This window comes from Formica exsecta, unplaced genomic scaffold, assembly GCF_003651465.1.
Source record: "Formica exsecta isolate Colony F162 unplaced genomic scaffold, ASM365146v1 scaffold21, whole genome shotgun sequence".
Classification (NCBI taxonomy): domain Eukaryota; kingdom Metazoa; phylum Arthropoda; class Insecta; order Hymenoptera; family Formicidae; genus Formica; species Formica exsecta.
The window spans coordinates 2,828,301-2,855,830 of record NW_021849398.1 but is presented as its reverse complement, the minus strand read 5'-3'; the positions used below and the strand labels follow the sequence as shown (position 1 = coordinate 2,855,830).

Genomic DNA, 27,530 nt, shown 5'->3' with positions numbered 1-27,530 from the left:
AAATAATATTTTTTAAACTATATATACAACTATATAATCTAACAAATATAGATATAAATCGTAATCTTGATATCTTAAAAACTTATTTATTTATTATTAACATCTTATTCAAACATATACAAGTATGTCGTGATACTGGTACACTATCTGATAGCAGGCTTTATAGAAATCTATATTATTAAATATATATTATTTGGTACAGTTAAGATATGATTAAAATGCATTGTATAAATTGCACAGTTTTATTTTATTTCAACATAAAACATGCACACTGTATTCTAAAATATATACATATTTTTTAATTGATAATGTAACTACTTATATATAGTGATTACCTAATGATGATCCTCTTTATAAAAACGTAAACCGCAATAACCACAGCTATGGTTGCCTGGTTTATCCTAGAAAAAGAATAAAACAAATATGATTTTTTTTTTAAATAGATTCAATATGTTATTTATTATATTTGTATAGTACTATTTATAAATTAAATCTTTTCAACAATGAATATTGACTAACATATGCTTGAATATAAATAGTCTATGTGTATATTGACATATATTTTACCAGATTTATATACACTTTAGGATGTCCAAGTGGGCCTCCACCACCATCGCAAGCTACTATTCTTTCTTTTTTAGGAGATGGTGGCACTTCATTTATCAATTTAATCGCCCAATTTTCATTAACTTCTTTTGGCCTGTCCACGAATCTTACCAATCGATAGTCATCTTTTTCGAATACCTGATAAAATCGATATAATTTTGATTTAAGAAAAAAAAAAAAAAATTATTGAAAGGGTTAAACCCTTTTTCTTCAAATAATGAGCGTGAATAAAGGATAGCTCACCTGACCAGTGTGAGTTACTTGAGTGTCACCTTCGTTCACAGTTGCATACATACGTTGCGTTATCGTATTTAATGCGGACGTATTTTTTCTGTACAATTTGCTAAAAGGGGTACATAACTCCCTCACTCTTTTGGTCGCCATACTTGACGATTGTTGACGATTGATCTTCCATAGATATAGGCCTAGTTTACACCGATATACTTTAATACGTACTAAGTACTATACTGGCCAATCATAGCCTTTCCTCTAAAGAATGGAATGGCTATGATTGGCCAGTGTAGTACTTAATATGTATTAAAGTATATATCGGTGTAAACTAGGTCAAAGTCATAGATGTGAAACTAAAGCTGCATTTGCTTTGATGCTGTACATACATACCATAAGTACTGAAAGTATTTGATCAACTAATCGAGGCAAAGATTTCTTTATCCTGATTGGTGAATTAATTGCTTGCAGCACTTGTAGTTTCATACAAACGCAGCCTAAATTTGCAATGAGAAGGGATAATAGCAAATCTTACTAACTTCGATGTGCTTCGGACAATTCCGTCAACATGGTTCTACACACGAAGTTTATTCAACTACAAATGTGTAGAACATGTTACCCACACAAGCGCAAGTATATGCAAATCGAAATCAGTAACGTTTCCATTCATTTCCCTTATGACTAACAATAAATTCTTGACCTTCCCCTCCCTCTTCTCTTACTTTTAACATACAGGGTGTCTATAAAATCTGTCCCTACCCCCTATATTTTTGCCTTTTCAAACGATATACTATAATATATATGGGGGGTTCTATTTGAAATTTTTGAGTTGGGGCACCCTCTTGGGGAGACAAGTCCTCCAACCCTTAAAAAAGTAGCCTTTTGAAATGATCGAACATGTATTTCGCGGTTTTTCATAATTTTGAGCCATTTCCGAAATATAGGGGGTAGGAACAGACTTTATATACACCCTGTATAGTCAGTGTGTTATATATTAATGTCTTTTACATATTTATGCGTAAAATTTTTTTATTAATATTATATATATGTGTGTGTGTGTGTGTATAATTTAATATAATCCTTTCTTTTTTCTTGTGTTTTTTTTAATCTATGGTTTTTAATACTGATAATTTTTACTTGTAGAACAAATATTTGTCTGATTCAATTGCGTTTCGTTACATTACAAAGAAAAAAAAAGCATCTTTGGGGATTTATACTTAAAAATGCAATATGTCGAACCATAAACAAGATTTCGCATGCGATATTAGACCTTTATTCCCTTTTCGCATATACACACGTAAAAAAAATAAAAAAGAATTATCGCATTAAATGTGAATACCAAGTTTTTATCAGATATCCTATATGTAAAAATTTTCACAGAGAACGAAACACACACACACATAATTTGGGCTCGCTGTACGAAAATGATATTGGGTCATAAAAGAGCGATTTAGGGCGCGATTACGCACGGAAATCTCAATAAAGATATCGATTTTCTCTCTCTCTTTTTCTGTCTTGACGTATCAATGTGGGATAAGTAGATAAATAGCTGTTCTTCTCAGTGCCGGATTTAAGTTCACGCAATTCCGAGTTGTATACATATCTATATAGTAAATTATTTAAAAAAATTAGCAATTATATCTAAGTCAAAAAGATTTTTTTCCCTCCACTTCAACGAGAAGAGAGAATAGTAAATATAAAAAATATCTAAAATTTAAAATTATTAAAATTGTTTTTTATTTACTAACAAGATCTTGGATTTATCGAAAATAATCGATTGTTGATTATTAACAATATTAGCTAAAATCATATAAAAAAAATTATCACACTTTGATCGCTAATAATCATTTTACACTTTTTATTCACAGAATTTTTTTAAAGATAATACCTAAAGAAAGCTTGTCATGTAAAAAAAGTTGGACTATATATTTTTTATATGTAAATTTTGGGCCTGAGAATGCTTCTTTATCATTTCGATCTTCGCTGATTATACTTTTTGCGCGTAAGAGAGTTGGTAGGAAAACTTTCCGAATCGTACTCTTCACTCCACAATTCAAGGTCGCTCGATGATCCCTCGTCATCGCTCGTATACGAACGCAGGCGCACAGAAACGCTCTTCTAGGGGTGAGTCTACAAGGTGAAAGAGAGTATACGTATATGTATTAGCTGTGGATAGTCGCGAATGTGACGAATTGCTTTCCGAAGCTACTGACGCGATGTCTCTGTTGTGATTTATTGGAGGGTCAAGGAATAGCCCTTGCTCGCTAGCCTCTCATTCCAGTTGAACAGGAGAATAATGTAACGTCGCAAGAACGGGGTGAGTGTTGACGTACATTTATCTCGCTCTACCGTATGTCAGACTGATGATCTCTGCGTCTCTTGCGTTACATTTCCATTGTAAAGCGTTCGTGTGCTTCATTCTTACAATGACAACCTCGTCTGAATTAAGAAATTAAATATTAATAACTTAAATAATTAGATTTTTTTTATAAATTATAGTTTTATATTAAAACAGGACGTACACACTCAAAGAGAAAGATGTGTTAATGAAAGATGTTTATATATAAAATATATAAAGCAAACTACGGTTTCAAGGCTTCAAGTTGATAATATCGTTGCGATTAATTCTCGAGATCAATTGCGGCGAGATCGAACGACAGCTGTTTGACAGCCGCAATATATCGCTCGTTGACAGAAGATTTAAACGTAACGATGTGGATATAGATTCGCAATTAAGATGGATGTTCACGGTGCCGGAGTAGTCGCCGTTCTGGGCACAGTTGGAGCTGCTACCGGGGCGATCTCGGCAGTGATTGTCTACACCATTTGTGCGCGTCGCCGACGATTGCCGCTGCTTACTTCGGTCGGAGGACCACTTAACTGGCATGTATCTTTGTATTTTTTGGATGTGCGTTCATTCACTATGTTCGGATAAGACGCTAATTATCTTAAATTGTTTTGAAACATCACACGATAATGTTTGCTCTCGGTAAAATCTAAAAAATACAATTTATTGCATATAATTTTTAAAGATATAAATAAGGGTATAAAGGAATAAATAATGTAATAATGTAATTCTTTTATAGGTTTGAAAAGGATTTGCTGGATAGAGCCGAGGAGGCAGCCAGATCATCAAAGGATGTTTTGGTTGGTGTTGCGCTTTCGCGGGATAATAAAATCATCAGGCGTAGTGACAGTCACTCTGATGACGACGAATGGCAGTCCGATCATGTATTTGACAGCATTGCCAGCGATTCTCCTAGAAGAGGTCGGTGCACTGATGTCTTGCCTATTAAGAACAGAGAGATTAGATCGTCGAAGAAACAAACCGTGATGCTACTATTAAGAGAAATGAACTACTTTCCTCAAAAAAAAATTGAAGTAAACTTTGATAAAAGAATCGCGTCAGTTTAGCACGACATATAATGTAATGTTTAATCTCATCAAACAACATATAGTTAACAAAACTATTCTGTATTTTTGAAACTTTTAACATATAGCACATATAACGGTACTAAAAAAAGTTATAACAAAAATATGAATAAATAATAATATAGAAACGAATAGATAATGCATGGAACGGCATGGTATATATATTCTTGGAATATTTTGTTTAAAATCAAAACATTGGATCAACTGAAAAGAAGTACGTGGCGCTGTCATATTTCCTTATCCGTTACATATATATTCTTATCCGGATCTTTTTATAGTTATGCAGCATCTTTCGGAATCGGATGATATCCCTCCGTCTCCGATGAGTCCGCTCGCGCCACCTCTTCCGGAAGGTACAGTGGTCGCATCCGAGAAGCGCATGGTGATAGTTAGGCCGCCGCCGCGAAGTATAGACGGATCTCAATCACGATTAAATAGTGTCGAAATCATCGAGTCGACTCGACGACACAAGGTATATATATCGTATAATTTTATATTATATTTAATTTTACTATTATCCACATACACACGTTAATAACTAGCGCATCTATCATATAATTATATTTCTATATGTATCTATAGCTCTCCTCATCTTCTTCGACCTCATCGTCCGATGAAATCAAAGGTGAATTAAAATTGGGATTGATTTATGACGCTTCCGCTGGAATACTTACTGTGAGACTTATCGAGGTAATATTTCTGTCTTTCACGTGTATGATGTATTTACCATCTCGCCAAATATATAAATTGGAATAATTATTTTCTTCTTTAAAGGCGCACGATCTTCGTGCCCGGGAATTGAGCGGAATTGCGGATCCTTACGCTAAGATACGTTTGCTGCCTGACCGAAATAACGTATGGCAAACGACGATACACAGGCGTACTCTGAATCCCGGTAAATATTTTCTCATTATTTTCATAAAATTATCATGAAAGAGAAGAAAACTTATTCAAGAAAGATATTATAAAAAGATACCTTTATGTCTGATTCCGTCATCTAGTATTCGACGAGGATTTTGTCTTCGAAGTAACGCCTGCATCATCATTGGCCGGAAGGACATTAGAAATCTTGCTCTATGATTTCGATGCGTTTACGCGACACCGAGGTTTGGGTTATGTGCAACTTCCCCTATGCTGCATGCCGGATCTCGATACAAATTTGATGATCATCACGAAACCAGTTCTACGATACGGGGCGGAGGGCGGTTTTAAAGCACCACCTCTAGGAGAACTAATGGTTTCTATCTCGTATCAGCTGTCTCTAGAGAAACTATCAATTATTGTTGTCAGGGCGAGAAATTTACCCATTCTCGACGATCCCTCGAACGCAAATTCGTATGTGAAGGTACGTAATATACATATGGATGAGCTTTCCTTGAATCTTTTTACTCTCGTTGCTAATTGCTCTGCATCGTGTTTAGGTATCACTCATTCAAGATGGTAAGAGTCTTAAGAAGAAAAAATCAGGTATACAGCGTGAGACTACCAGTCCCGTATGGAATGATATCCTTAGCTTTGACATCAGTAGCGATGTGTTATCGAAGTGTGTCTTACAATTCTCTGTGTTGCGAGCCAACGGTGATCTCCTAGCTAAATGTGAAGTATCCAGCTCGTGTCAAAGAGAATTGTTTCAGCGCGTTTTATCCGGCAAAGGCGCGTCAGCGCAATGGTTACCATTGTCAGAACCAGCGCAGCACAGTGATAACGGCGAATTGAAAGATTAAGAAGAAAGTCGTTGTTAAAATATAATTAAAATATATGAAAATGCATCGTATCGTATAATTGTTTTGAAACGTACAATGAAACGCTTCTGCGAAAGATTAAGAGTTCCATCTCTTCCATTCTCGAATTGGATAAACAAAACGGTTTGATATTAGACAAGAGAGTGAGCCGACTCCAAATATATTATCTTCTTCAGAAAACGATGCAAATTGACGCGCTGGCGCCGTATAACTAGTTATAACTTGTAGTATTATTACAACATAATATTCTCAGTTCTAAACTTTTCTGATAATTATATTTTCGGAATACATATATTTTTTGCATTGACGTACCCTAAAAACATTGTAGGTTTCACAACATGGCTTCCGATTGTATATAACGATTATTTTTATTGATGTTTATAGTATATTATTAGCAAATTGGCAAAGTCTGTCAAATGCGACAAGCAAAATCATACTATTGCGTATTATATATTATTTACTTTTGCTTACGCTGAATCTTATGCATATTATATTTATGATCGATTGTTAAGCTGAAATATTATAATCTTACCACCGATAATAATCGGATGAATTCGCATATCAAACGATATTCAATACGTTTTGCACGCTTGACTATACTGTGTGCATATTTTATATATATATATATATATTTTTTTTTTATCGTGCTTGAAGAAAACTATAATAGATTTGATGTACATCTAGATTCTTATGTACATCAAAAATTTTACGATGACCATTTCCGTTCCATATACACCAACTGATTAACGATAAAACGACGGGATGTTATTCATCAATCGTTTTATGTAGCATAAAAGCACAAGCATGTAATCGAGTTAAATTATTATATGATAAATTGTAATAATCGCACAAATTGATTCTATGCCATATAGCGATACATATAAAGTTGTTTTCATTTTGTTACACGAGACAGATTATTATATAAAAAAGAAAAGAAGATGAATCCACCAATGAAAGCAGGTTCTTCCATTGGTCGAATAATTGTTATCAAGATTCCTGTTTCCTTATCGCAACCATATCGAATTTTAAGATGTTAGAAACGAGAATCTCATGTAAAATTCTTTTCTTGCAAAATACATTGAAATAAATCAATTTTCTCACACACTATTTGCATTTGATAGAATGGATTTGTAAAATATATTAAAAACTCCCTCTTTTATCTGACATTAGTAAATGTACATAATTCTATCTGCATATGTCTTATATTTTCAGCAAAAATAAACTTTATGAATTACAAGATTTAGAGCTATTTATTAATTCAAGAAGCAAAAGAAGAGAAGTACTTAATATATTTTACCAATCTATATTATCGAACGCGAATAATGATAAAAAAAAAGCTTATTTCGACAAGAATATTATAAGAAAATAATTCATGTTTTCTTATTTCTGATATTATAATCCAATATGATTGCAATGCAGAAAAACTAGGCTTAAACATCGCAAAGTGAGATTCATTGAAATATTGTCAAAGAGGACACCAAAGACAAAATATATAATAAAATGATTAAAATTGTAGTTCACTCATTGATAGCATACACATTATAGAAAACGGAGACATTTGGATGTGAATGTGTGCATAGCAGAACAGATAGAAAATAATATATTTTCATCCTATATATGGTTTGTCAAATATGTTCTGTGCATATTTCATTCAGCGCATTCAGCAGACTCAACAGTTGGGTAGCAATCGAACGTGATTGATTCTTACTTATAGAACCAACAAATCAATGTCGAATGTTGACAAGATGCTCAACTGTTGAGTCCGCTGAATGCGCCCATAGATATTCATATATATATACATGAAGAGAGAAAGAGAAAAAAAGAGAGAGAGCGAGCGAGAGAGCGCGAGCATATAATGAAGCAATTATTTTTTAAAAATTGAAGAAAAAGAAATATATATCCTGATTGTTTGTGATCGCTTTTCTATGGTAAAAAAGAAAGTATATACCTCTTATCAAATTGTGTTTCATCGTTTATTGTACAATGTAACTGTACATATATAAAAAGTATGGACCAACGCGATCCTTCAGCTTAGTCGAATAAACCTGTAACCAAAAAATATCGCAGTTAAAATAGAAATTAATTACATTTCGTTGATTAGGACAATTTAATTCATCTTATTCTCATTTTGAAATATTGTCGTCATATGTATATTCCGTAGCTAATACATGCTATATTAATCATTGAATGTCCTTTGTGTCTGTATATCTTCTTTGTCATTATCTTTATAACATTAAATATTATAAATTTGATATTATTTACCAAAGCCCATGTCATCGTCTGACTCTTCTTCTGGTTCCTCCTTCTTCTTCTCCTCTTTGGCTGGAGCAGTTTCAGCGCTGGCAGGTGCTGCGGCGGCAGGAGCTTTAAAAGTTCAAAACACAATTATTATTTTTTATACAATATTATTGTGATAACACTTAAAAAGGTATACAGCAAAAATCTCATAAGACAGCTGATTAAATTAAAAATTACAATTTTTATATAATGTTACTAACAAAAACTTGAAGATTATATCTCTATGGATAAAATCGAAGAGTTTTTGTTTTTATTTTCTTTCTCCTCTTTTGCTGACCGAGCTAGCTACTTGAATAGTCTAGATCAGTGGATGAAGAGGATAAAAAGTTTACAATTTTTTTTAATCAGCTTAAATAACATTTTTTCAAATCTATTTTATATAACTGCAATTATCATGCGATTCAAAATATATCTAAATATTTACTTAATTTTGCTACACTTTGTAGATAAGTTATAAAAGAAGGATAATTAAGATTTATACAACATTGTTGTGAATAACTTGCTATTGAAAAAAAGAAAAAGTATGTATACCTGCTCCTGCAGGTGCAGCTCCGACACCGGATCCAATATTGGTGATCAGTTCCTTAACATTTATGCCCTCTAAAGCCTTAGCAAAAAGTCCAGGCCAGTAAGAATCAACGTTTACATTTGCCGCCTTCAGAATTGTTTGTATTTTCTCGCCCTATAGAAAAAAAATATAATAATTCAGAAATGCAATATATTTACATCCCTATTTTTCATCGAACATTTGTCGCATAGATTTTATTCACAATAGAAGCTGTAGCAGACAACAGGAAACTTTATCTTTAATAACCACATAATAAATATCATGCCAATTAAATTGATTTGTTCAAGCTTATTCATCAATCTTTATTAACACAATATTTCTTTAATATTAACTATACAAATAAATACTACAATAGCAAATAATATGTATTAGTTGTTAGATAAACAAAATCATACTCTTTTGTTATAAACATTGAGGAATTAACTGCGTTTTGTACATATATATTCTCGCTAAAATATATTAAAGTATAACTATATACTATATTATATAGACTATATAATAGAATATACCATGCTATATCTGGGATTTGAGAGAGAGGTTAACGATGTAATTTTGAATAGAAAAACTTTAATAAAAACACACATACAAAAATGTAGGTGATGCAAATGCAATATTTAACGAATAAATATCATGAATGCGATGCAACCACTGGTTAAATCATTGGTGAAATCGGTAAAAATAATGAAATCGTGGTATGAACCCACGTGAAATCATACTTACAGTTACGGCGATATCGTCGTCGACGAGTATCAAAGCGGAGTAAACGCAAGCAAGCTCGGCTTCGGTCGTCATTTTTAGCGTTTAAATTTTGTCTCTGAGAATCAGATGGAACTGTAAAATTGGTGCAAGTTGTCGATACGACCTTAGCTCCACGAGAGAGAACAAGCAACCAAGTTCCCGGATTCAAGCGGAAGAGACGGGGGAAAGAAGGCTGAAAGAAACCTTCTACAACGGATGTCACGTGATATAATGGCTGCGTTCCAACATTGGCCAATTGGCCGCGTTCAGCAGAGAAAGCGCTCAGTTATTGTCTTGTCGATACTCAACGTTGATTTGTTGATTCTAGAAGTAAGAGCCAATCACGTTCGATTGCTATTGAGCGGCCTTACCAATTGCCGGTACTGAAAATGTATAGTTTATGTCACATACACTATAGATTTTCAATACTGGCAGTGAATATTTTGGAACGCATTTCAAATATCTTTTGTTAAAAGTTAAAATTTTACTGCAGAGATTATTTTTATAAAATTAAATAGAAGATAAAGTTTTGTTGTCTCAAATGTAGCCACAAACAGCTTGTTTTTAAATTTTTATATATTAGTTGAGAATAATTCTGTGTATATATATAAAGAATTAATAACTAAATAATACATTAATAAAGATAAATATATTATGTGCACAAAATTTATCTCTTTTTTTGCCCCTTCTTAATTAGTTTTATTATTGTTAAAATAATATTTTAATATTTTGCATTTATACTTACTACTCTTATGTTTATCACTATCAATCATGTATTGGTTATAATGGAAAAAGCCCATGTTATATATATTAATTACAGCATATATAATATTAGAAACTATTATTTCATTTATATGTGCACGTCTTATCCTTAGTGGAAAAATTTTATAAATAACTAAATGACAAAAAAGTGTACATTCTTTATATTTGTCACAAATAATAGCTTTGGTATATTTTATTTTTGGAAATATATACATTTGTGGTATCACACACACTTGTATATTTTATATTATATATTATATAGCTTATTTTACAAATTGTATTATATATTATTATATTATAAATATCTATATAATTAAAAGATATAATTAACATCATTTTGTATTTGTAATAAATATTACTTCAATTTGATTTAGAAGACAAGATCTGTAGTAACGAATCATTTGCTTTAATATATCTTAGAAAATATAAAGATAATGAAACTGTTAAAAACATACTTTACATTTGCAAATTATATGATTAAAAATAATTGTATTCTATCCTACTGTATATAACAAATAACAATGCAGAAATATTAAATGCATTTGTTGCATTTATAACATTGCAGTACATAACGAAAAATTAAGGTATCCTATACTCATCACAATTGTTAAGGAATATATGCATACAAGAATACATCGTTTATGCAACATGCAAACTTTTGTATACATTGTCGATTGTGATATAAAAATTATCTTATTCAACTTATAAAATTCTTTAAAAACTCAGTAATAAATATCGCTATGTATTATCGGTAGGTTCTGGTGAGAAACTCGATGTATCGATAAGAAGTTCCTCGTTTATATTGTGCTGCTTCTCTTCTGGTTCGTACTCTTCAATATCTTCGCTCGAATCCGTCAGTGTTTGCGGCCCGGTGGATTTATACTGAAACGCGGAATGCGATAGATCGACCTCGACCGGGAATAACGTTACTACCGACAGTAAGTCTCGCGCGCTAGCGTAATACTTGGCCAGACCAGCCGCGAACTTGTGCAATTGCCACACGACGTCCTGTACATGCTTATTGTCTAGCAATTCGAGTTTTACTAACACGTCCGAACGCAGCTTCGCGAACTTCGCACGGGCTTCTTGCCGACACCGCAGCACCAACCGATACTCGTAGTTACCCGTTTCTACGCGATATAGGGGTTCTTGCAGAGCGGCACAACTCTGCTCCTCGTCGTCTAGTTCCTTTACCTTCAAACAATAGGACAGATATTCAAATTTCGCATCGGCATATTTGCTGATGGTCAATCGTGTGTCTGGTATGGCCTTGTTGAGGTACGTTCCCAGATCGCTCAGTATCGGTTTCAAGGTCTTCAACATAGTCACACCAAACTTCTCCATTTGCCTGTGCTGCTCGCCAAATTGTCTAAAAGCTTCGCTGGCGCGTGGTTGCGGTTCTCGCACTCCTATAGCAGCGAACGCGTCTCCGAATACTGTAAGGATACAACAGGAGTTTAACATGTAAATTTTACATGTGCGATTTTCAATATTTAAATAGAAAATACCTTTATAGATCTGTGTCAGATCGAAGAAAGCGTGTAACGTAGCTTTAGCGTGCGTAACTAGACCTCTATAGAAAGTTTCTGTACGTTTCAACGCCATCAATCTTTGGACGAGAGCATCGTTGCAAAGAATGGCTCGTGACAATCCAAGCGCGTCGGCCGTAGTACTTCCCATACCTTCGACCAGTCTGTGTTTCACCTATAAAATCAAAAACTTAGTTATGCTATTTCAACAAAATAAAAATTATGACTGGCATCATATCGTCAGCGTATACTTGCTTTTTTGAGAGCGATGTCGAGCGTGCGACCTTGTTTTGGATCAGCGTGTAATTTATTGTAATTGATGCTGACCTGCGAATCGCAGGATTGTATCATTTTTGCGACTTCCACTTTAGTTTTGCCCCTCACTGACGCCCCGTTCACTGCCACAAGCTCGTCGCCTGCTTGAAGAGTACCGTCTAAAGCGACGGGTGTATTGTCAAAGATTTGTACAATGTACAAACACGGACAAAGCGGCGCACCACCGCCGATGCTTATGCCAATAAGATTACTGGCGTCCTTCTGTATCATGACATTTCCAGATGTAATTGTCATACCCCTGATATTTACAAAAAAATACAAGTATGTAATATAATAAATTTTTCAATAAATATAAATACATATTACACATAGCTGAATTTCTCAAACAAATCACAAAATGCAAATATGCAGCTAAATTTTAAAAGCTTGCAAAATGTATAATAAAGAAAAAGATTATCTAGATATAAACATTCAAATAAATATATGGCGTAACAAATAAAAATCTATACATGTAGCATATATAACATAAAGTTCCTTCTTTTCTTTTCTTACATATTACAAGAATAATGTTCATGCGCACAAAAATTACTTGACATATATTGTCTAAATTAAATCTCAAATAAAAGTAACTTCTCCTTACATACATATGCACATAATAACATACACATAATCACAATATTACAATATATATACGTATATAATGAACTAAAATTAAATATAGTCAAAGTTGTATTAAGAAATAAAGCATAGTAAGAAAAAGTTTCCATAATCTACTCATGTCAAGAATCTTATGTTTGTATCTTTTTAATTGTTTTTGAAATAAAATATCTCAATAAAAACAAAAAGAAAAGTAAAATTACTAAGAACAGCTAAACAATTATGTTTATGTAAAAACAATATTTATATCATAAATATAAAACTTATATTTTTTATCCAAGAAAAATTAAAAACATTAGTACTATTTAACATTTGAAATTCTATAAATGCTAATGTTATATAATCTTAAATCTTGAGAAAAATGTTTTTAAGTTAGAAAAACTAATTACCCTTATTCATACTCTAATAAGTCTAATATATTTTATTAGTATTTTTTGCTATAAAATATTTTCAACATTATATAAATTATAATTCAATGATGTAAATATCTTTGATAACAAAAATGCTTAAAAAAAAACTTACATCTGGTTGACAGGCTTCTGCTGTATACATTGATCTTGTGCGACCAGTTCTATGTCTGGTCTAAATCCCAATATGATAAACGACAATACAGAAGGAAAAAATTGAAATTTTGTACAAAAAGAGGTACGCGTAAAGCCGAAAGAAGAAGTAAAATATCAATGTAATTGTGACATAAGAATAGTGCGTACATGCGATCTTCCATCATAGCTAGTTGAGGCAATACGATGCTAGCCGATGGTACGGTGGGAAGAGCAATAGAAACTTTATCCAAAGCTGATGCACTCGAATTTTGAAGTCTGCTACTATTCGTGGACAAGGTCGAATCGTTTATCAAACTGTGATTCCACCGCACCGTGACATTCAGGCATGCATGTTATGACCAGGAAAAAAAGCACATTAAAACTGTGATGCAGCGTGACAAATTACAGCTAACAAAGTAAAAATTAATTTCCGCAATCTTCCATAACCAACATTTTATCCTCCTCGAAGAAGAAATCATCTTCGAAGTCCATGCCCAGGCCCGTCATATCTGCAGTCTGTAATATTAGCACTCGTTATTTATATTCAAGCTTCGTTCCTCTTGCAACTTTTATTTGATTTGTGATTGTTTAGCGTAAGTTTAGAATCAAACATAATTTGACACACTGTTAATTTTAGAAAAATTGATATATTAGATAGAGCATAAAAAAAGTTAATGTCTTTACATTCAGAGAGAAAAATCAAAAAGATAGTGTAGTACAAATTTTAAGACATAATAAAACGTAATATATATGTATATATATATATTATAACGTGAACAAACACACCGTATCTGTCAATTTCTGACATCCGTCTACATGCCTACATCTACATGGCTATATTGATAATGGTATAAACTATGCCGTAATGAAGAAAGCATACCATATTTTAACCAGTAACTACCAGTAAAGGTCGTATTACACTATGGATTGCGAGCTCGATTGCGGTTGGAGTTAAGATTAACGGTTGCGAAATGACCAATCAGAGCAAAGCAGCTTGCCGATTGATTGGTCAATCCGCAACTGTCAATCGCAACCGAGCCCGCAACCCGTAGTGTAATACGGTCTTTAGGATCTTTAAGAATTCCGTGCCCCTTGGCGATGCCGCGGTGCTGCGTTGCGTTCGCGTTCCACGTTGACGAATTGACGACTACCCTGTTGACCCTCCACGTAGCCACGCGGCGTGATGCTAGTATGGTAGCTGTCGCATTATGCCGAGACAACGTCGCATTGTAGGACGAACGGCATCGTAGTGAGTGGATGTGAGATCGAATTAATCGGTATTTTTAACAGAAAGAGCATCTGCCGAGCGGTGAATTAAAATGAAAGGATTTAGGATTTTTCTATTTTTCGCCGTTTCGGCGATTGTACTCACAATCAACGGAGGTAATACACGATTTACGACTTATTTGCGCGTTTTATGGTTATACGCACAGAGCTTAATTAACGCTCGATAAGCAAGCATTAAATTCTTTTCTCGCGTATGTGACGGTTTAATCAATAAAATAGTTTTGAATGATTAAACGGAATTTTTTGGTATTTTGAAAACTCCAGCTGTTATTATGCCGACTCTTGCCAAGTGCACAATTAAATGAAATTCTGTAAAATTCTATAAAATTCTGTATACTTTTATGAATAGAAAGATATTTTTGTAATGAACTCTAGAAAATTCAGATATTTTCTGTTATGGGTTATGGTTTATATATATTTCTTTATCAATATATAAATATGTATGTATATTTTTATTTGTGTAATATACTAATATACGAATTAAGCATCTGTTTAAATATCAGAAATATATCTTGTACAAGTCTAAAAGTTACTAACTGCAAAAATTACAATATATGAGAATGTAATTACTATGATTGTTGCTCTGTGCTCAATGTTTAAATATTATTCAAAAATTCTGTCAAATCCCGTATTAAAAAGTTTTAACACATTTTTATATTTAATTTTATATTTATAGGGTATGGTGTCTATGCTGAAGAAGATGAGAATATTGATGACATTGTTGATGTAGAAGGTGAAGAAGGCAGTATAATAACAGATGAAGAAACAGTAGAAGATACCAGTAATGCCTCAGCTGACGCTGATACAACAATACTTTTTACAAAACATGTTTACAACATGCTATCTACTCTTGGTATTTTAATTATATTCTTTGCTACTGAGATTACAATATATGATATTTTATGATACTAAAATAGATTTTTTGTGAATTTCATAGAATTGCCAGCTGGGAATATAGTAGAATTTCTTGTGGGTTTTATTAATAAGGGTGAAAGTGATTTTGTTTTGGAATCGCTGGATGCCTCTTTTCGTTATGCAATGGACTTCAATTTTTATATTCAAAATTTCTCGACGTTCACATTTAACAAGGTTGTGAAACCTAAGCACGAAGCTACTTTAGCTTACTCCTTCATACCATCTGAAAGTTTCGCTGGAAGACCATTTGGACTGAATGTTAATTTGAATTATAGAGATACAGTATGTATGAATTTATTACGTGTAAGATGTTATATATACAAGACATAAAAAAATACAGGAAAGGCATGTAATACTAAATTTTGTAGACATAAAAGTATATAATTTTTTGTTATATACAATACTGCAAGAAGATCATTATATTATTAAAGTTAAGAATCGCTTCTGATTAATAGGATTAATATTTTAATCTGTATTAATTGATCATTCTGCACTCAATTTATCAAGTACTACATGTACTTTAAGCCACAAAATCTTATTTTTTTAGTATAAATTGTAAATATATTATTTGCAGATATTAACATATTATGCTTTTGCAGAATGGGATTTCGTACAATGAAGCAGTCTTTAATGAAACTGTACAAATCATAGAGATAGATGATGGTCTCGATGGAGAAACTATATTCCTTTATATATTCCTCGCTGCATGCATTATACTAGCCCTTGTAGGAGGTCAGCAGTTGTTATCATCTTTGGGACGCAAGTCACGCTCTTCTACTACTCGTAAAACAGCAGTAGAAATGGGCACATCTAATCCAAATAATGTAGATTACGATTGGCTGCCAAAGGAGGTTCTCAACAGAATCAGTAAGTGATGAATTAATAGCAAGCTGTTAAGCATTTATTCATATCAATTCGAATTAAAATCAGAATTAAGTAGCTTTTCAATAAAATTATTATTTCTATGTAAGTTTTTATTTATGGCATAAAGATAATTTTTCGGAAATATATAAGAAATCTTAAAACTTTACACTTAGCAGTAACTTAATGGTTTTAAGTAATATTTTGAAATTTAGTTGAATTTTAAATAAATATAATACAAATAATATAAAGACAATAATACAAATTCATTTAACATCATTTTTTGTCTTTCCATGTTATCAAATATCAAAAATTATCAAATTGTACTATTATATGAATCCTCAATTAATTTCCTCGATAAATTTCTTGATTAGTTACTATACCAGGTTAATTGCAATATAAGAAGTTATTGTATACAGAATTTATGGAAACACGAAGATCTAAATTAATCATGGTTTTTTTTTTCATTTTTTTTCTTCCAGATAAATCTCCTAGAACTCCAAAGCAAAGTCCAAGGCAAAGAAAAGCAAAGAGAACAGCTGGTTCTGATGACTGAATGTTATATATTAATATTTATATATATATATATACATTATTTAAAATTGATACAGAAGAATCTGCATTGTGCAAGATAATTGCAATAATTTTTTAAAAAGAATTTAAGATTCCAAAATTCCAAAATTCTAGTGAAACAAATTGTATGAATAAGAAATATTTAGTTCCAATAATTAATATACAAAATGTATACATACTTATGCAGTTTTTCAATGACAAATATGTTTAATTGGACAATATTATGGAAGAAACCATTTGGCTGTATTCTATAATATTGTAAAACATTTACTTTGTAATATATATATATACATATATATAGGTACATATATGTTTAATATTTCTATAGAGACAATAGTATGTAATGATACTCAATAATTTGTTTTTGCACAAAATCCACATATAGAGAGTTATATTGTACTTAGCAAGGTTTACATTTTCTCTGAGATTGATTAATTGCCCATTTTTTCATGATTTCCACAAATGCGTGCGTGTGATAAAAATAAAGTTGTAATCATTCTGTAATTATTATAATAGTGTGCAAACATTTAATAAAAAAGATCAATTTTGTACAAAGATAAGTTTTGTAAATTTATCTAAAGAACTTAACGCGTTCTTTCATTGTACATACATCTTATGTTAAAATTTGCTCATATTTATTGAACTATTGTATTTTATATTTAAAATGCAATACATGTATATATGTGTATACCCCAGTGATTTCTATTATCTAGATAGAAAAGCTTTATAATCTCATCTTAGACGTAGACAAATTTTTAAAATAAGATAATCTTCATTTTATCTTTATCTTTATCTCGAAATCATCTAAAGAGAACATTCTGGTATACTGTAATACTTTGTGATCTTTATCTGTAATGTTTTTCACGATATAACCTATACGCACGTATGCCGTACGTACACGTAACCTAAGAAATCTGTCGTGGAACATCATATACTCCGGACGGTGTGATTATACGTCATTACTTCACTGACAGTGATTTCAACTATCGTACGTTGTACCTTAACTTAAGGGTGACGTTAAAGGACACGTTAAAATGTCAGACGTGAGAGACTGGTATAAAGCCCTGCCAATATTTACGAAATACTGGTTAACTTGTACCCTAGCCCTGACGTTACTCGGCAGATTTGGATTTCTGAATCCGCATTTGCTGATATTGTGGCCCGATCGATTTCTGAATAATTTCGAAATCTGGCGAGCGGTGACCAGCGTCTTCTACTATCCGCTCAACCCGGCCTCGGGCTTTCATTTCTTGATCAACTGCTACTTCTTGTACAATTATTCGTTGAGGTTAGAGCGCGGGGAATACGATGGTAAACCCGCGGATTATTGCTTTCTTCTGTTGTTCAATTGGATATGCTGCGTCATCATCGGACTTATCGGTGATTTTACCTTGCTCATGGATCCTCTGGTGCTCAGCGTGTTGTATGTCTGGTGTCAGTTGAATAAGGATGCTATTGTAAACTTCTGGTTTGGTACGTTTGCCCTCTTTTATACTGTTATTTATTTCTAAATTGTGCACAATACAATATTGATACAATTTTGTAAGAATTCAACATATAGAACATATCACATTGGCTTACATAAATGAATCTGTTGACAGGTACACAATTCAAAGCCATGTATCTGCCATGGGTCTTGTTTGGATTTAACTTGATTATTTCTGGTGGTGGAATGATGGAGCTATTTGGCATTCTAGTTGGACATCTGTATGTCTTCTTGAAATTTAAGTATCCTCAGGAACTCGGTGGTCCAGAATTACTCAACACTCCAAAGATACTTGAAAGTTACTTTCCCCCTCAAAGAAGCGGGGTTCGATCGTTTGGAAGTGCACCGATATACAGGCCAGCTGGAGAACAAATTGCTCAAGGAAGAAATATATTTGGGGGACATAACTGGGGAAGAGGTCATGTATTGGGCCAATAATTACGAAATTTTTCTTGTAAAGTTATTAAATACACAAGAAATTTCCTATTTTAATATACATTCATTTTGTGATTTACGGTTAATATGCAAGAGCAATACTGGTTTCTTGATGTCTGTGTTACTGATTCTTCCAAATATCTCTTTTTGTAAACTATTACATAACTTCAATAATTAAAATATAAAACATATGCATTTTGAAGTAATTTAATAAATAATATATGTGCATATTATTATCTATATAAATATAAAAAATATAGAAAGATTTAAAGTTTTATTATAAAGTGTGTAAAAATATTCACAGCTTTATATATACTTATATGTGAATACATTAACAGATGAATAGGACAAAGTACAAGACCAGAAATAATTATAAATTGCTTAACTTCTTCACAGCATATTATTATATTTTGTTCAGTAAATAACCGATCATCAATCACACTTGATAATGAATGTTCATCAGAGTTAAATCTGTATATATTATTTTCTGTATATTTTCATATTTAGTAATAAATGGAAAAATGTGGAAAAAGAAATATATATCTACATATAAATTTCATAAGCATCTTAAGCAAATGTAGAAAATTTGTATGTATATTGATCTTATTGTAGAAATTAATTCTGAAAATGAAAGAAACAATAACTAATAAAAATAAATCATGATCTTTTTTATATAATATCTTGTTTGCTATAAATTTATAGAGATATATTTATAAATTTATATTCTTGGAGGAACAAGTCATACATTTTTAATTTAACAATTGTGTATGTTAACATATTGGGTATAAAATAAATAAATAGGGTATATATATTTAATACATATATAGATAATTGATATAACTAAAAAGAAAATGACACATTAAAATTTTTTTTTTATATTTTATTTTCGCACCTTACAAAAGTCTGTAAAAAAAGAAAGACATTTTACAATAAAAAAACATTTCTATTGTCAAAGAGATTATTATGATTTTTTTATTGAGGTTATCTCCTCAGTGGCTAAAATGCTTACTAGCAAATAACGACATCAATTGATGAAATTAATGCTAGAAAGTTGGATGGGATGCCAACCCCTACCAAGAGTCCAAAATTAACTCTTTTCATTATGATTTTATCACAAATTAAAAAATCAAAAACTTTAATTCTGTATTAGCATATGTTACATTACATAATTCATGATTAATTATGGTAAATCGTTTAAACAATACTTTTTTACCATATAAAAAATGAAAAGAGTGAATTAAGGACCCTATACCTACCAAAAATTATTCCTCAGAAACTTCCAGTTCTCCGGCGTTAATATCGTCTATGAGATCATGGGGTGGCCTGCCTTCCACGGTGCATCCGACCGACTGACATGTGCCCAAGATCTCTTTGACAGTACCACTAAGTGTTCGTGACATCGACCTTGATCTCATAGAACGAGCAATGGAAACTATATCATCGAACGATAAATTGCCACTGTGTTTAATATTCTTCTGTCTTTTGCGGTCTCTGGGTGGCTCTTTCAGTGCTTTAATTATTAGAGAAGCCGCGGATGGTACAACCGAGATTGTAGCTTGTCTATTTTGAATAGTCAACTGAACTGTGATTTTCAGGCCTTTCCAATCACTGGTAGCCTTAGCGATGTCGTCACCAACTTTTTTGGGAGACTGAAATGTGAAAATAGTTTATTAGATATGAAATAAATTCCTGCATGAGGAAACTATACAAACTAAATTTTTTCTAAACTTACCAAACCAAGAGGACCAATTTTTGGAGCAAGAGACGAAGTGGCTCCTACTTCACCACCAACACATCGCAAATACACTGTACAAAAGACAAAATCGATTTAGTTAACAGTTAGCATTTTTATATAGGTTATAAAGGTTATAAATGTTTTAACTATGTGTATGCGCAAAAAATATTTAAAAATATACCTTTCTTGATTTCATTTGGATCAAATTTAGGAGGCATGGTTACAGTTTTTGTTGAGGATTTTTACGAAAAATCACGGATGAAATTCGATTATAACAAACTGCAAATCTATGGCACGCCTCCACGCGATAAGCTTCACACGAGAAAGGATGAATGGGCAGGAACCAACAAGAAAGAAGAAACGAAAGCGATATAGCAAGACAGACGGACAAATGTAGCGCATGCGCGGAAACGCGGGCAATTGCCACATCACATTTAACCATAGAGCTTAGTGCCGGTCTACAATAGTGATTTAAGCTCTAAGCCTTAAGAAATTGACTAATCACAGTCGAGTATTCTCCTCATACTTGATCGCGTAAGCTCTTACTACTTAAGCTCGTACTAGACTACACATTGAATTTTATATTTGTGTTTATATTATATATATGTATATGATAATGGTAATCATGAGAAAAGGATGACAGAAAATAAACTGTTCAGATACACATTGCAAAATATACAAAACTATATATTTTAAAAATATTATATAAAATATTTCTTCTTTTAAATTTAGTTCACAATTCTTTAAAGATACTTATTGGCTTATTTGTTTACGATTCATATTCCTCTTAATAACACATTTACATTTATACATATCTATCTTTTATAATGTCTATTAATTAAAATAAATTATCGACATAATTTATATATTACACATATATTCCTTCAATAAAATCAAAGTTATTATAAAACTAGGCTAATATTAAATATCATTTTAAACATGAAATTTATATGAATATTGGACGAGAACCAATTTGTTCATTCAGCATTTTAGCACCATATTATTTAGGATTGGTTAAGACATACTGGTAATTCTTGAGATGATACTTCTTCACATTCGTAGTATTGTGCTGTTGCATCTAATTTTATTGAATTCTCTTTTTTAATCTCTGCAGGATTAGATTTGGATGTTGAAGCAAGAGATGTAGGCTCTGTATATTTGTTCACCTCTTTACAAATATCCATAACACTAAATTTTATTAAATCTGATTTGATACTTGCAATTAAATCATCTTCTACAGACTTTTGATAATTTAAAGAATTATCAGCATCTGCATTGTCTGCATTCAATATATTTTCATTGACAGCTTTATTTGCATCATCACCAGAATACATTCTATTAATTTCTGAAATTAGTTCTGATGTTGGTTCTACTATCATAGATTCAGCAGATGTATCCATTTGATTCTTCCCTAATAATTTATTTATAGCTGCATCACTTATATCAATAGAAGCAGCTGGACCATAATCTGGCCTCTTTGGTCTTTCCTCTGTATAATTAAAAAGCAATAAGAATTTAGAATAAATATACAAAACAACTACTATTTCATAATTTTGATACAACTTGGTAGTATTATATAATTTAGTAAAAAAAATTATATAATAATAATAATTAAAATTATTGCTCGATATTATAAAAAACTAAAACTTGAAAAAAGAGAGTAATGCTTTTTAAAATTACAAAATCTGTTATATTAATATGCACAAAACTATAATACAATATCAATATATTTTTAGCATTTTAATCAAATAACAATTTATTTAAAATAATTCATTAGAGGAACTATTTTCACAAAGTATTATAACATCCATTTATTTGGTCGGTATAATAATATAAAACTTACGTTTTAATATATCGCATGCCACATAATCAGCTGCTCTAAATAATTCCGCTTTTGTAAGAAGTTCCAGTAATAATCTTAATGTTGGTCTCTTTCTTCCCATAGTACTCCATTCATTTAAAAATACTTCAGCTGCATTGCGCTTGTCTCCGTATGCTGTTTGTTCAATTATACTATATAACAAAAAAGTATGAGTTATATTATATTGTAAAAGAATGTAATATATTCGTCCTTTTTAATAATGTAACGATATCTTACAATGAAAATTAATGTAAAAAATATTTTCTTGCTTGCCTGATATGATCACTAGTGAATTTGGGTACATTTCCTTGCTTAGGCACGATAGCCATTAGTTTCTTCCATGAATCAGAAATACTTAATATATTGCTTAAAATGTACAACTCGCCGGGTTTTAACTTTCGTATTTCCATATCCAAACACACCTCAGAAGACATTTTTAACACGAATGTCAGGTCAGGTAATGATAGGTGATCGAACTTCTCTTGAAGATCGTGCGATGAAGGTGCAAAACTTCGGATACAAAGTTGCCATTCTAGCTAAAAAAAAAAAAAAAACAAAAAAAAAAAACAAATTCAATAAAATCACGCATTGGTTATCGCGCTATCGAATAGGGAATTTCTGAAATTCTGAAAGTTTTTCTATTCGATAGCCAATCGCGTGACATTGTGTCTAAAGTGCCAAATAAGAAAAAACCTAAGTGTATAAAGTGCAAGCAAAACGAACAGACCTTAACTTAAGACCTAAGTTCGCGCGGAAAGAGAGGTTACGATTTTATTATATATCGAATTGTGTTTTTTCGAATAACATTTAACTTTTAATTCCTATTGTTGATGTTGAACATCTATATGAAATATCTATATTGGACATTGGATTTTCTATAAACGAGCAGGTAAAAATTATATTTCATCTTCTTTCCATTAATATCTTTTTTTTCAACAATTGCATCTAAACTTAATTAAACATAATCTTTAAAGAGCTATTTACCTTTTTACCTTATTGCGATTTCTACGCTTGTTTATTAAATATATAATTACAATAATAAAAAGATGCCAGATGCATGATGATGTTGCAGCCAAGCTTAGATCTGCTCTTTTTTAGCTGTATCTTTTTATATATCTTGTGAGTTCAAAGTGAAATTTTTTTATAGGAAAATTTGAAGGCAAAAAAAGAAAAAAAGATTATAGAAAGTGCAGCTAAAGAGAGAAGATTTTTTTGTCAATATACAGGATCAGAAAATATTTTAGAAAAATCTGAGTAATTAAAATATACTATTAAATATATATATTTTCTAAATGTGTTTAGTTATTAATGTGAATAAATTAATAAATTGTAATATATAAAAAATATATATTTTGTTTATCTTATTATTTGCAAATGATTCGAATTTAATTAACATAATATTAAGCTTACAGCTATGACTTAAGCCAGTTCATGAATAAAATTACAGCAATGTACACAGTTAATATTTTTAACTTTCTTTTTTATAAATTTGCATGTTTAGAAAATGATATTGTTACTATTGTATTTCTTATTGTTTATCAAATAATGTAAGTTATGTAGTAAAATAGTTATTATTGCCAATCGTTTCTCTTGTGCAGTGCATGATCCTGTATATGGCAGTTGGCAGATTCATCAGTGCAGTACAGCATTCTAGTTACTTGAAATATCAGTACTGCTTTTATACAACTACTATGACTTCCTTGCTGGTTCCTCCACTATCGGTACGTGGTATGACATGCTTGGATCGTGATGCATTTACAACAATTGTAAATGTACCAACATTAAAATTATGTAACACTGCTGTCTCAAGAATTATGCACATCTTGAAGAAATATTTGCTAAAGATGTGTAATTTTAAACCAATTCAAAAGACAAGCGAAGGAATTATCGTTTATTTAAATCCAAACATTATTACAAAATTTGAAGATATTACTGAGAATGATAGAAAATTACTGGTGGATCAATATGAACATTTTGATTTTATGAGCATTACTATAAAATATGATAATTGGCGTCGTGATGAGACATTAAAATCAATTCTACCAGAAGATATTCAAGTTCCAACAGCGTATACTTTAGTGGGACATATTGTGCAGTTGAATTTACGCGATGTACATTTGCCATACAAAACAATTATTGGTCAAATATTTCTTGACAAGACTCCAAATGTGCGAACAGTAGTAAATAAAATGAATACAATTGATACAACGTTTCGATATTTTGCTATGGAAATCCTGGCTGGTGAAAGAAACACAATAACAACCACAAAAGAACATGGCTGTACATATCAGTTTGATTTCGCACAAGTTTATTGGAATTCGCGTTTGTCTACTGAACATTCAAGAATGACATCATTTATGACGCAAGGTGATGTTCTGTATGACGTATTTGCAGGAGTAGGACCCTTCGCTATTCCTGCCGCGCATAAAAAAATCCAAGTATTTGCTAATGACTTGAATCCTGAGTCTTACAAGTGGCTTCAGAAAAATGCCACTATTAACAAATTAAAAAATAATTTTAAAGCTTTTAACATGGATGGCAGAGATTTTTTAAGAAACATTGTTAAAGATGATATTTTGTCCAGACGTGCTCAAGATTTATCTGGTTCCGAACATATAATAATGAATTTACCCGCATCAGCCATTGAATTCTTGGACATATTGCCTGATTGGTTTACGCAAAAAGAATTTCAAAAAGTTTGTCTTAAACCACTTACATTCCACCTATATTGTTTTGTAAAAGCGAACAAAACAGACAATGTTTGCAGGCTTGGAAGGTTATTAGTTGAGCAAAAGCTTGGTTATACACTTTCTACTGATGCTATTGTTGATATACAGGATATTAGGGATGTTTCACCGAATAAAGAAATGGTTCGAGTATCATTTTTGTTGAAAGAAAATATGCTTAAAGACAAGGAGCCAGCAATGAAGAAACTTAAAATAGAGACTAATAATATATAACAGTTTACTTGTAATTAACGATGTAACACTGATGTTACAGAAAACAATGGGAAAGAATAAAGAAACGCATAAAAACAAAAATGTTTTCCAAGTGGCAACAGCTCGCAGTATCAAGCTGAAAGCTAAAGCACAGAAGATTATTAATCCGAAGAAAGTAAGTGTGTAATAGATAATTACAAATTAAAATAAATAAAAAATTGATATAGATGTAAATTATATATATATATGTACATACATGTATATATATACATATTATACAAATAAAATGAAATAATTATTATGAGATTGCAATCTACATACGATTTCTTGGAAATATGTGAAAACAAGTCAAAGCAAATCACGAATCGCCAATTCAACTTATTTAAAGTGCAGTAGTGAAATAAAAATCAATATTTTGCTTATTATTTTATTAAATTACAAAAGTTTTATAAGTCAAATGCATGCAAGACTTCTGAATATGTAGAATATAATAAAATGTTACTGAAAAATGCTTTACAAAAGACAATTATTTCTTTGCTTTGAAATCAGATTGATCCAAAAGGAAATAAGATATCAAACAAGGATAAAACAGCCAACATGGATCGACTATTGCAAGAATTGCGTAAGGACGTGCAAGAGCGTAATTTTAAAGCAAAACTTGATACTATTGAAAAGAAAACAATTAAAAAAAATACAAAACCTCTGGTATCTAAGGTGACATCAGCACAAACGAATGCAACAGCTTCAAAGATGGAACAGATGCAACTTTGACAAAAAATGAAAAAATAGACGAATTTAAATAATTGTGTATTTCAATCATCTATTTTCAATATGTATATTAAAAAAATATTATATAACATAAAATGATATAATACTTTATTAATATTATCCTACTACCTTACTTTGTTATATAATTTTTATAACAATAAATATTATCAAAAAATATATTATATTATTTATTATTCGACTTTCCCCCGTCTCCTGTACCATCTTTTATTTCACTGTTGCACTAATATCTAATGATTTATTTTGCGGGTGTTTTGTTAAAATTGCATAATATATTAGATAAAATACAGATAAAGTAAAAATCATAAATCATAATTATATATGTCATGCATAGTAAAGAGACAATGTGTGTAGATTGCATATTATCTATTAATAGCACAAAAAGGAGAAACGACATGAGTCATTCTTGGCTTTATTATTTTTTTTTATCTCAGTAAAGGGCAGAATTTAGAAGGATATGTCGCAACAGATATGTTATCCATGTACAGCGTGTTTGATAACTGTGGGAGATGAAATTTTACGCGGGCATATAGTTGATACCAACACGTCATACTTGGCAAAAAATTTAACCGCTGCTGGAGTAAGACTGCAGAAAGTCACAGTGGTTCCTGATGTTGTGCGTATTATTTCATTATCATTGCTTTGTGTAAATATACTGTAAAGATTATTAACAAGTATAGTGGATATTATATACAAGAATATTTATTTTTACTCTTTATTAATGCTAAGAAATAAAAAAACATATATTTTTTTGTTTAGTTATCATATAATTTGACAAATATAACACCTTTAATTTTTAGATCACACATTCAATGATAATGATATTAATATCCAATGATGTTTCTAGGTGGATGACATTGCTAAAGAAATAAACACTGCCTCAAAACAATATTCTGCTGTATTCACATCCGGTGGTGTTGGGCCTACTCATGATGATGTAACTTATGAAGCTGTAGCAAAGGCTTTTGAATTAAAACTCGAATTTCATCAGGAGTTGTTTGATATATATAATCAATTGATACCTGGCCAGCATGAAGTAAAACGACTTGCTATTGTTCCCAGTTCTTGTGAAATTATCAATATTGAGTCTAAAAGTATGTAGTTTTATTTAAAATCTATTTTTATTATATTTATATTTTGTGTATATATATATAAGATTTTATTTCATCTAAATTTTTATATAAGTAAAATTAAAATTTGCACATAAAAATGTATAAAAGAAATTAATTAACGTTTTATCATTCAAATATTATACGATATTAATACAAGTGATA

The 27,530-nt window shown here is 31.3% G+C and overlaps 9 protein-coding genes across 21 annotated transcripts in view; 4 read left to right on the top strand and 5 right to left on the bottom strand.

The window, feature by feature from the left end:
• Window positions 1-67: 67 nt before the first annotated feature.
• Window positions 68-1,419, bottom strand: LOC115234869 (NADH dehydrogenase [ubiquinone] iron-sulfur protein 6, mitochondrial-like). The gene is made up of 4 exons (XM_029806227.1): window positions 1,374-1,419; window positions 850-1,031; window positions 568-744; window positions 68-401 (listed from the first exon to the last, which is right to left on the bottom strand). Exons 1-4 carry the CDS (start codon window positions 1,402-1,404, stop codon window positions 336-338), a joined length of 456 nt encoding a protein of 151 aa, XP_029662087.1. The 5' UTR covers window positions 1,405-1,419; the 3' UTR covers window positions 68-335.
• Window positions 1,420-1,449: 30 nt separating this feature from the next.
• On the top strand, window positions 1,450-7,518 carry LOC115234866 (synaptotagmin-5-like). Its single transcript, XM_029806225.1, has 9 exons — window positions 1,450-1,467; window positions 2,893-3,151; window positions 3,559-3,717; window positions 3,921-4,102; window positions 4,545-4,738; window positions 4,849-4,956; window positions 5,041-5,161; window positions 5,268-5,611; window positions 5,688-7,518. Exons 3-9 carry the CDS (start codon window positions 3,572-3,574, stop codon window positions 5,988-5,990), a joined length of 1,398 nt encoding a protein of 465 aa, XP_029662085.1. The 5' UTR covers window positions 1,450-1,467; window positions 2,893-3,151; window positions 3,559-3,571; the 3' UTR covers window positions 5,991-7,518.
• A 444-nt stretch (window positions 7,519-7,962) lies between these two features.
• On the bottom strand, window positions 7,963-9,818 carry LOC115234870 (60S acidic ribosomal protein P1). Its single transcript, XM_029806228.1, has 4 exons — window positions 9,595-9,818; window positions 8,838-8,988; window positions 8,271-8,372; window positions 7,963-8,053 (listed from the first exon to the last, which is right to left on the bottom strand). Exons 1-4 carry the CDS (start codon window positions 9,664-9,666, stop codon window positions 8,040-8,042), a joined length of 339 nt encoding a protein of 112 aa, XP_029662088.1. The 5' UTR covers window positions 9,667-9,818; the 3' UTR covers window positions 7,963-8,039.
• Window positions 9,819-10,610: 792 nt separating this feature from the next.
• On the bottom strand, window positions 10,611-14,235 carry LOC115234986 (PRKCA-binding protein). Of its 6 annotated transcripts, none has more exons than XM_029806443.1 (7): window positions 14,165-14,234; window positions 13,830-13,894; window positions 13,547-13,693; window positions 13,359-13,418; window positions 12,159-12,477; window positions 11,883-12,078; window positions 10,611-11,810 (listed from the first exon to the last, which is right to left on the bottom strand). In XM_029806443.1, the coding sequence occupies exons 2-7, from the start codon at window positions 13,883-13,885 to the stop codon at window positions 11,113-11,115; spliced, it is 1,476 nt and encodes a 491-aa protein (XP_029662303.1). In that variant the 5' UTR covers window positions 13,886-13,894; window positions 14,165-14,234; the 3' UTR covers window positions 10,611-11,112. The 6 variants fall into 6 exon arrangements, with proteins under 6 accessions (XP_029662303.1, XP_029662304.1, XP_029662307.1 ...); XM_029806444.1 differs by lacking the exon at window positions 14,165-14,234 and adding an exon at window positions 14,063-14,135; XM_029806447.1 differs by lacking the exons at window positions 13,359-13,418; window positions 13,547-13,693 and having other exon boundaries at window positions 14,165-14,235.
• Window positions 14,236-14,470: 235 nt separating this feature from the next.
• LOC115234972 (translocon-associated protein subunit alpha) lies at window positions 14,471-17,569 on the top strand. Its single transcript, XM_029806427.1, has 5 exons — window positions 14,471-14,761; window positions 15,342-15,518; window positions 15,603-15,862; window positions 16,180-16,447; window positions 16,924-17,569. Exons 1-5 carry the CDS (start codon window positions 14,698-14,700, stop codon window positions 16,995-16,997), a joined length of 843 nt encoding a protein of 280 aa, XP_029662287.1. The 5' UTR covers window positions 14,471-14,697; the 3' UTR covers window positions 16,998-17,569.
• Window positions 17,570-17,746: 177 nt separating this feature from the next.
• On the top strand, window positions 17,747-19,471 carry LOC115234976 (derlin-1). Its single transcript, XM_029806432.1, has 2 exons — window positions 17,747-18,487; window positions 18,616-19,471. Exons 1-2 carry the CDS (start codon window positions 18,049-18,051, stop codon window positions 18,936-18,938), a joined length of 762 nt encoding a protein of 253 aa, XP_029662292.1. The 5' UTR covers window positions 17,747-18,048; the 3' UTR covers window positions 18,939-19,471.
• A 338-nt stretch (window positions 19,472-19,809) lies between these two features.
• LOC115234978 (60S ribosomal protein L12) lies at window positions 19,810-21,025 on the bottom strand. Its single transcript, XM_029806435.1, has 4 exons — window positions 20,852-21,025; window positions 20,668-20,741; window positions 20,192-20,584; window positions 19,810-19,838 (listed from the first exon to the last, which is right to left on the bottom strand). The coding sequence occupies exons 1-3, from the start codon at window positions 20,886-20,888 to the stop codon at window positions 20,198-20,200; spliced, it is 498 nt and encodes a 165-aa protein (XP_029662295.1). The 5' UTR covers window positions 20,889-21,025; the 3' UTR covers window positions 19,810-19,838; window positions 20,192-20,197.
• A 307-nt stretch (window positions 21,026-21,332) lies between these two features.
• Window positions 21,333-23,067, bottom strand: LOC115234974 (protein Tube). Its single transcript, XM_029806428.1, has 3 exons — window positions 22,805-23,067; window positions 22,514-22,683; window positions 21,333-22,159 (listed from the first exon to the last, which is right to left on the bottom strand). The coding sequence occupies exons 1-3, from the start codon at window positions 22,963-22,965 to the stop codon at window positions 21,675-21,677; spliced, it is 816 nt and encodes a 271-aa protein (XP_029662288.1). The 5' UTR covers window positions 22,966-23,067; the 3' UTR covers window positions 21,333-21,674.
• A 33-nt stretch (window positions 23,068-23,100) lies between these two features.
• The window catches only part of LOC115234969 (FAD synthase-like), a 6,291-nt gene continuing 1,861 nt past the window's right edge, over window positions 23,101-27,530 (top strand). Inside the window, exons 1-6 of one of the 8 annotated variants that reach the window (XM_029806415.1) lie at window positions 23,107-23,420; window positions 23,679-23,785; window positions 24,130-24,252; window positions 25,532-25,645; window positions 26,691-26,872; window positions 27,104-27,350. In XM_029806415.1, coding sequence (XP_029662275.1) covers window positions 26,714-26,872; window positions 27,104-27,350 — 406 coding nt within the window. In that variant the 5' untranslated portion in view covers window positions 23,107-23,420; window positions 23,679-23,785; window positions 24,130-24,252; window positions 25,532-25,645; window positions 26,691-26,713. Of the gene's footprint in view, window positions 23,421-23,678; window positions 23,786-24,129; window positions 25,040-25,511; window positions 25,646-26,690; window positions 26,873-27,103; window positions 27,351-27,530 lie in introns of those variants that run through there. The other 7 variants (XM_029806420.1, XM_029806421.1, XM_029806414.1 and 4 more) reach the window with 7 other exon arrangements.

What these genes read in the sequence shown, in the direction of transcription:
- LOC115234972 (XM_029806427.1), top strand. Translation starts at nt 14,698, where the DNA reads ATGAAAGGATTTAGGATTTTTCTATTTTTCGCCGTTTCGGCGATTGTA. An exon ending in CAACATGCTATCTACTCTTG is followed by an intron (nt 15,519 to 15,602) that starts GTATTTTAATTA and finishes TGAATTTCATAG; the next exon opens with AATTGCCAGCTGGGAATATA. An exon ending in GGAGGTTCTCAACAGAATCA is followed by an intron (nt 16,448 to 16,923) that starts GTAAGTGATGAA and finishes TTTTTCTTCCAG; the next exon opens with ATAAATCTCCTAGAACTCCA.
- LOC115234974 (XM_029806428.1), bottom strand. Translation starts at nt 22,965, where the DNA reads ATGTCTTCTGAGGTGTGTTTGGATATGGAAATACGAAAGTTAAAACCC. An exon ending in TTCACTAGTGATCATATCAG is followed by an intron (nt 22,684 to 22,804) that starts GCAAGCAAGAAA and finishes TTTGTTATATAG; the next exon opens with TATAATTGAACAAACAGCAT. An exon ending in GGCATGCGATATATTAAAAC is followed by an intron (nt 22,160 to 22,513) that starts GTAAGTTTTATA and finishes TTAATTATACAG; the next exon opens with AGGAAAGACCAAAGAGGCCA.
- LOC115234869 (XM_029806227.1), bottom strand. Translation starts at nt 1,404, where the DNA reads ATGTTGACGGAATTGTCCGAAGCACATCGAA. An exon ending in ATTGTCCGAAGCACATCGAA is followed by an intron (nt 1,032 to 1,373) that starts GTTAGTAAGATT and finishes GGTGTAAACTAG; the next exon opens with GCCTATATCTATGGAAGATC. An exon ending in AAGTAACTCACACTGGTCAG is followed by an intron (nt 745 to 849) that starts GTGAGCTATCCT and finishes CGATTTTATCAG; the next exon opens with GTATTCGAAAAAGATGACTA.
- LOC115234986 (XM_029806443.1), bottom strand. Translation starts at nt 13,885, where the DNA reads ATGACGGGCCTGGGCATGGACTTCGAAGATGATTTCTTCTTCGAGGAG. An exon ending in TTCTTCGAGGAGGATAAAAT is followed by an intron (nt 13,694 to 13,829) that starts GTTGGTTATGGA and finishes GTGGAATCACAG; the next exon opens with TTTGATAAACGATTCGACCT. An exon ending in TCGACATCGCTCTCAAAAAA is followed by an intron (nt 12,079 to 12,158) that starts GCAAGTATACGC and finishes TTGATTTTATAG; the next exon opens with GTGAAACACAGACTGGTCGA.
- LOC115234866 (XM_029806225.1), top strand. Translation starts at nt 3,572, where the DNA reads ATGGATGTTCACGGTGCCGGAGTAGTCGCCGTTCTGGGCACAGTTGGA. An exon ending in CAGGCGTACTCTGAATCCCG is followed by an intron (nt 5,162 to 5,267) that starts GTAAATATTTTC and finishes TCCGTCATCTAG; the next exon opens with TATTCGACGAGGATTTTGTC. An exon ending in ACGCAAATTCGTATGTGAAG is followed by an intron (nt 5,612 to 5,687) that starts GTACGTAATATA and finishes CATCGTGTTTAG; the next exon opens with GTATCACTCATTCAAGATGG.
- LOC115234870 (XM_029806228.1), bottom strand. Translation starts at nt 9,666, where the DNA reads ATGACGACCGAAGCCGAGCTTGCTTGCGTTTACTCCGCTTTGATACTC. An exon ending in ACGACGATATCGCCGTAACT is followed by an intron (nt 8,989 to 9,594) that starts GTAAGTATGATT and finishes TTTTTTCTATAG; the next exon opens with GGCGAGAAAATACAAACAAT. An exon ending in AGCTGCACCTGCAGGAGCAG is followed by an intron (nt 8,373 to 8,837) that starts GTATACATACTT and finishes GAACTTTTAAAG; the next exon opens with CTCCTGCCGCCGCAGCACCT.
- LOC115234978 (XM_029806435.1), bottom strand. Translation starts at nt 20,888, where the DNA reads ATGCCTCCTAAATTTGATCCAAATGAAATCAAGAAAG. An exon ending in TCCAAATGAAATCAAGAAAG is followed by an intron (nt 20,742 to 20,851) that starts GTATATTTTTAA and finishes TCTTTTGTACAG; the next exon opens with TGTATTTGCGATGTGTTGGT. An exon ending in AAATTGGTCCTCTTGGTTTG is followed by an intron (nt 20,585 to 20,667) that starts GTAAGTTTAGAA and finishes TTCACATTTCAG; the next exon opens with TCTCCCAAAAAAGTTGGTGA.
- LOC115234976 (XM_029806432.1), top strand. Translation starts at nt 18,049, where the DNA reads ATGTCAGACGTGAGAGACTGGTATAAAGCCCTGCCAATATTTACGAAA. An exon ending in TATTGTAAACTTCTGGTTTG is followed by an intron (nt 18,488 to 18,615) that starts GTACGTTTGCCC and finishes ATCTGTTGACAG; the next exon opens with GTACACAATTCAAAGCCATG.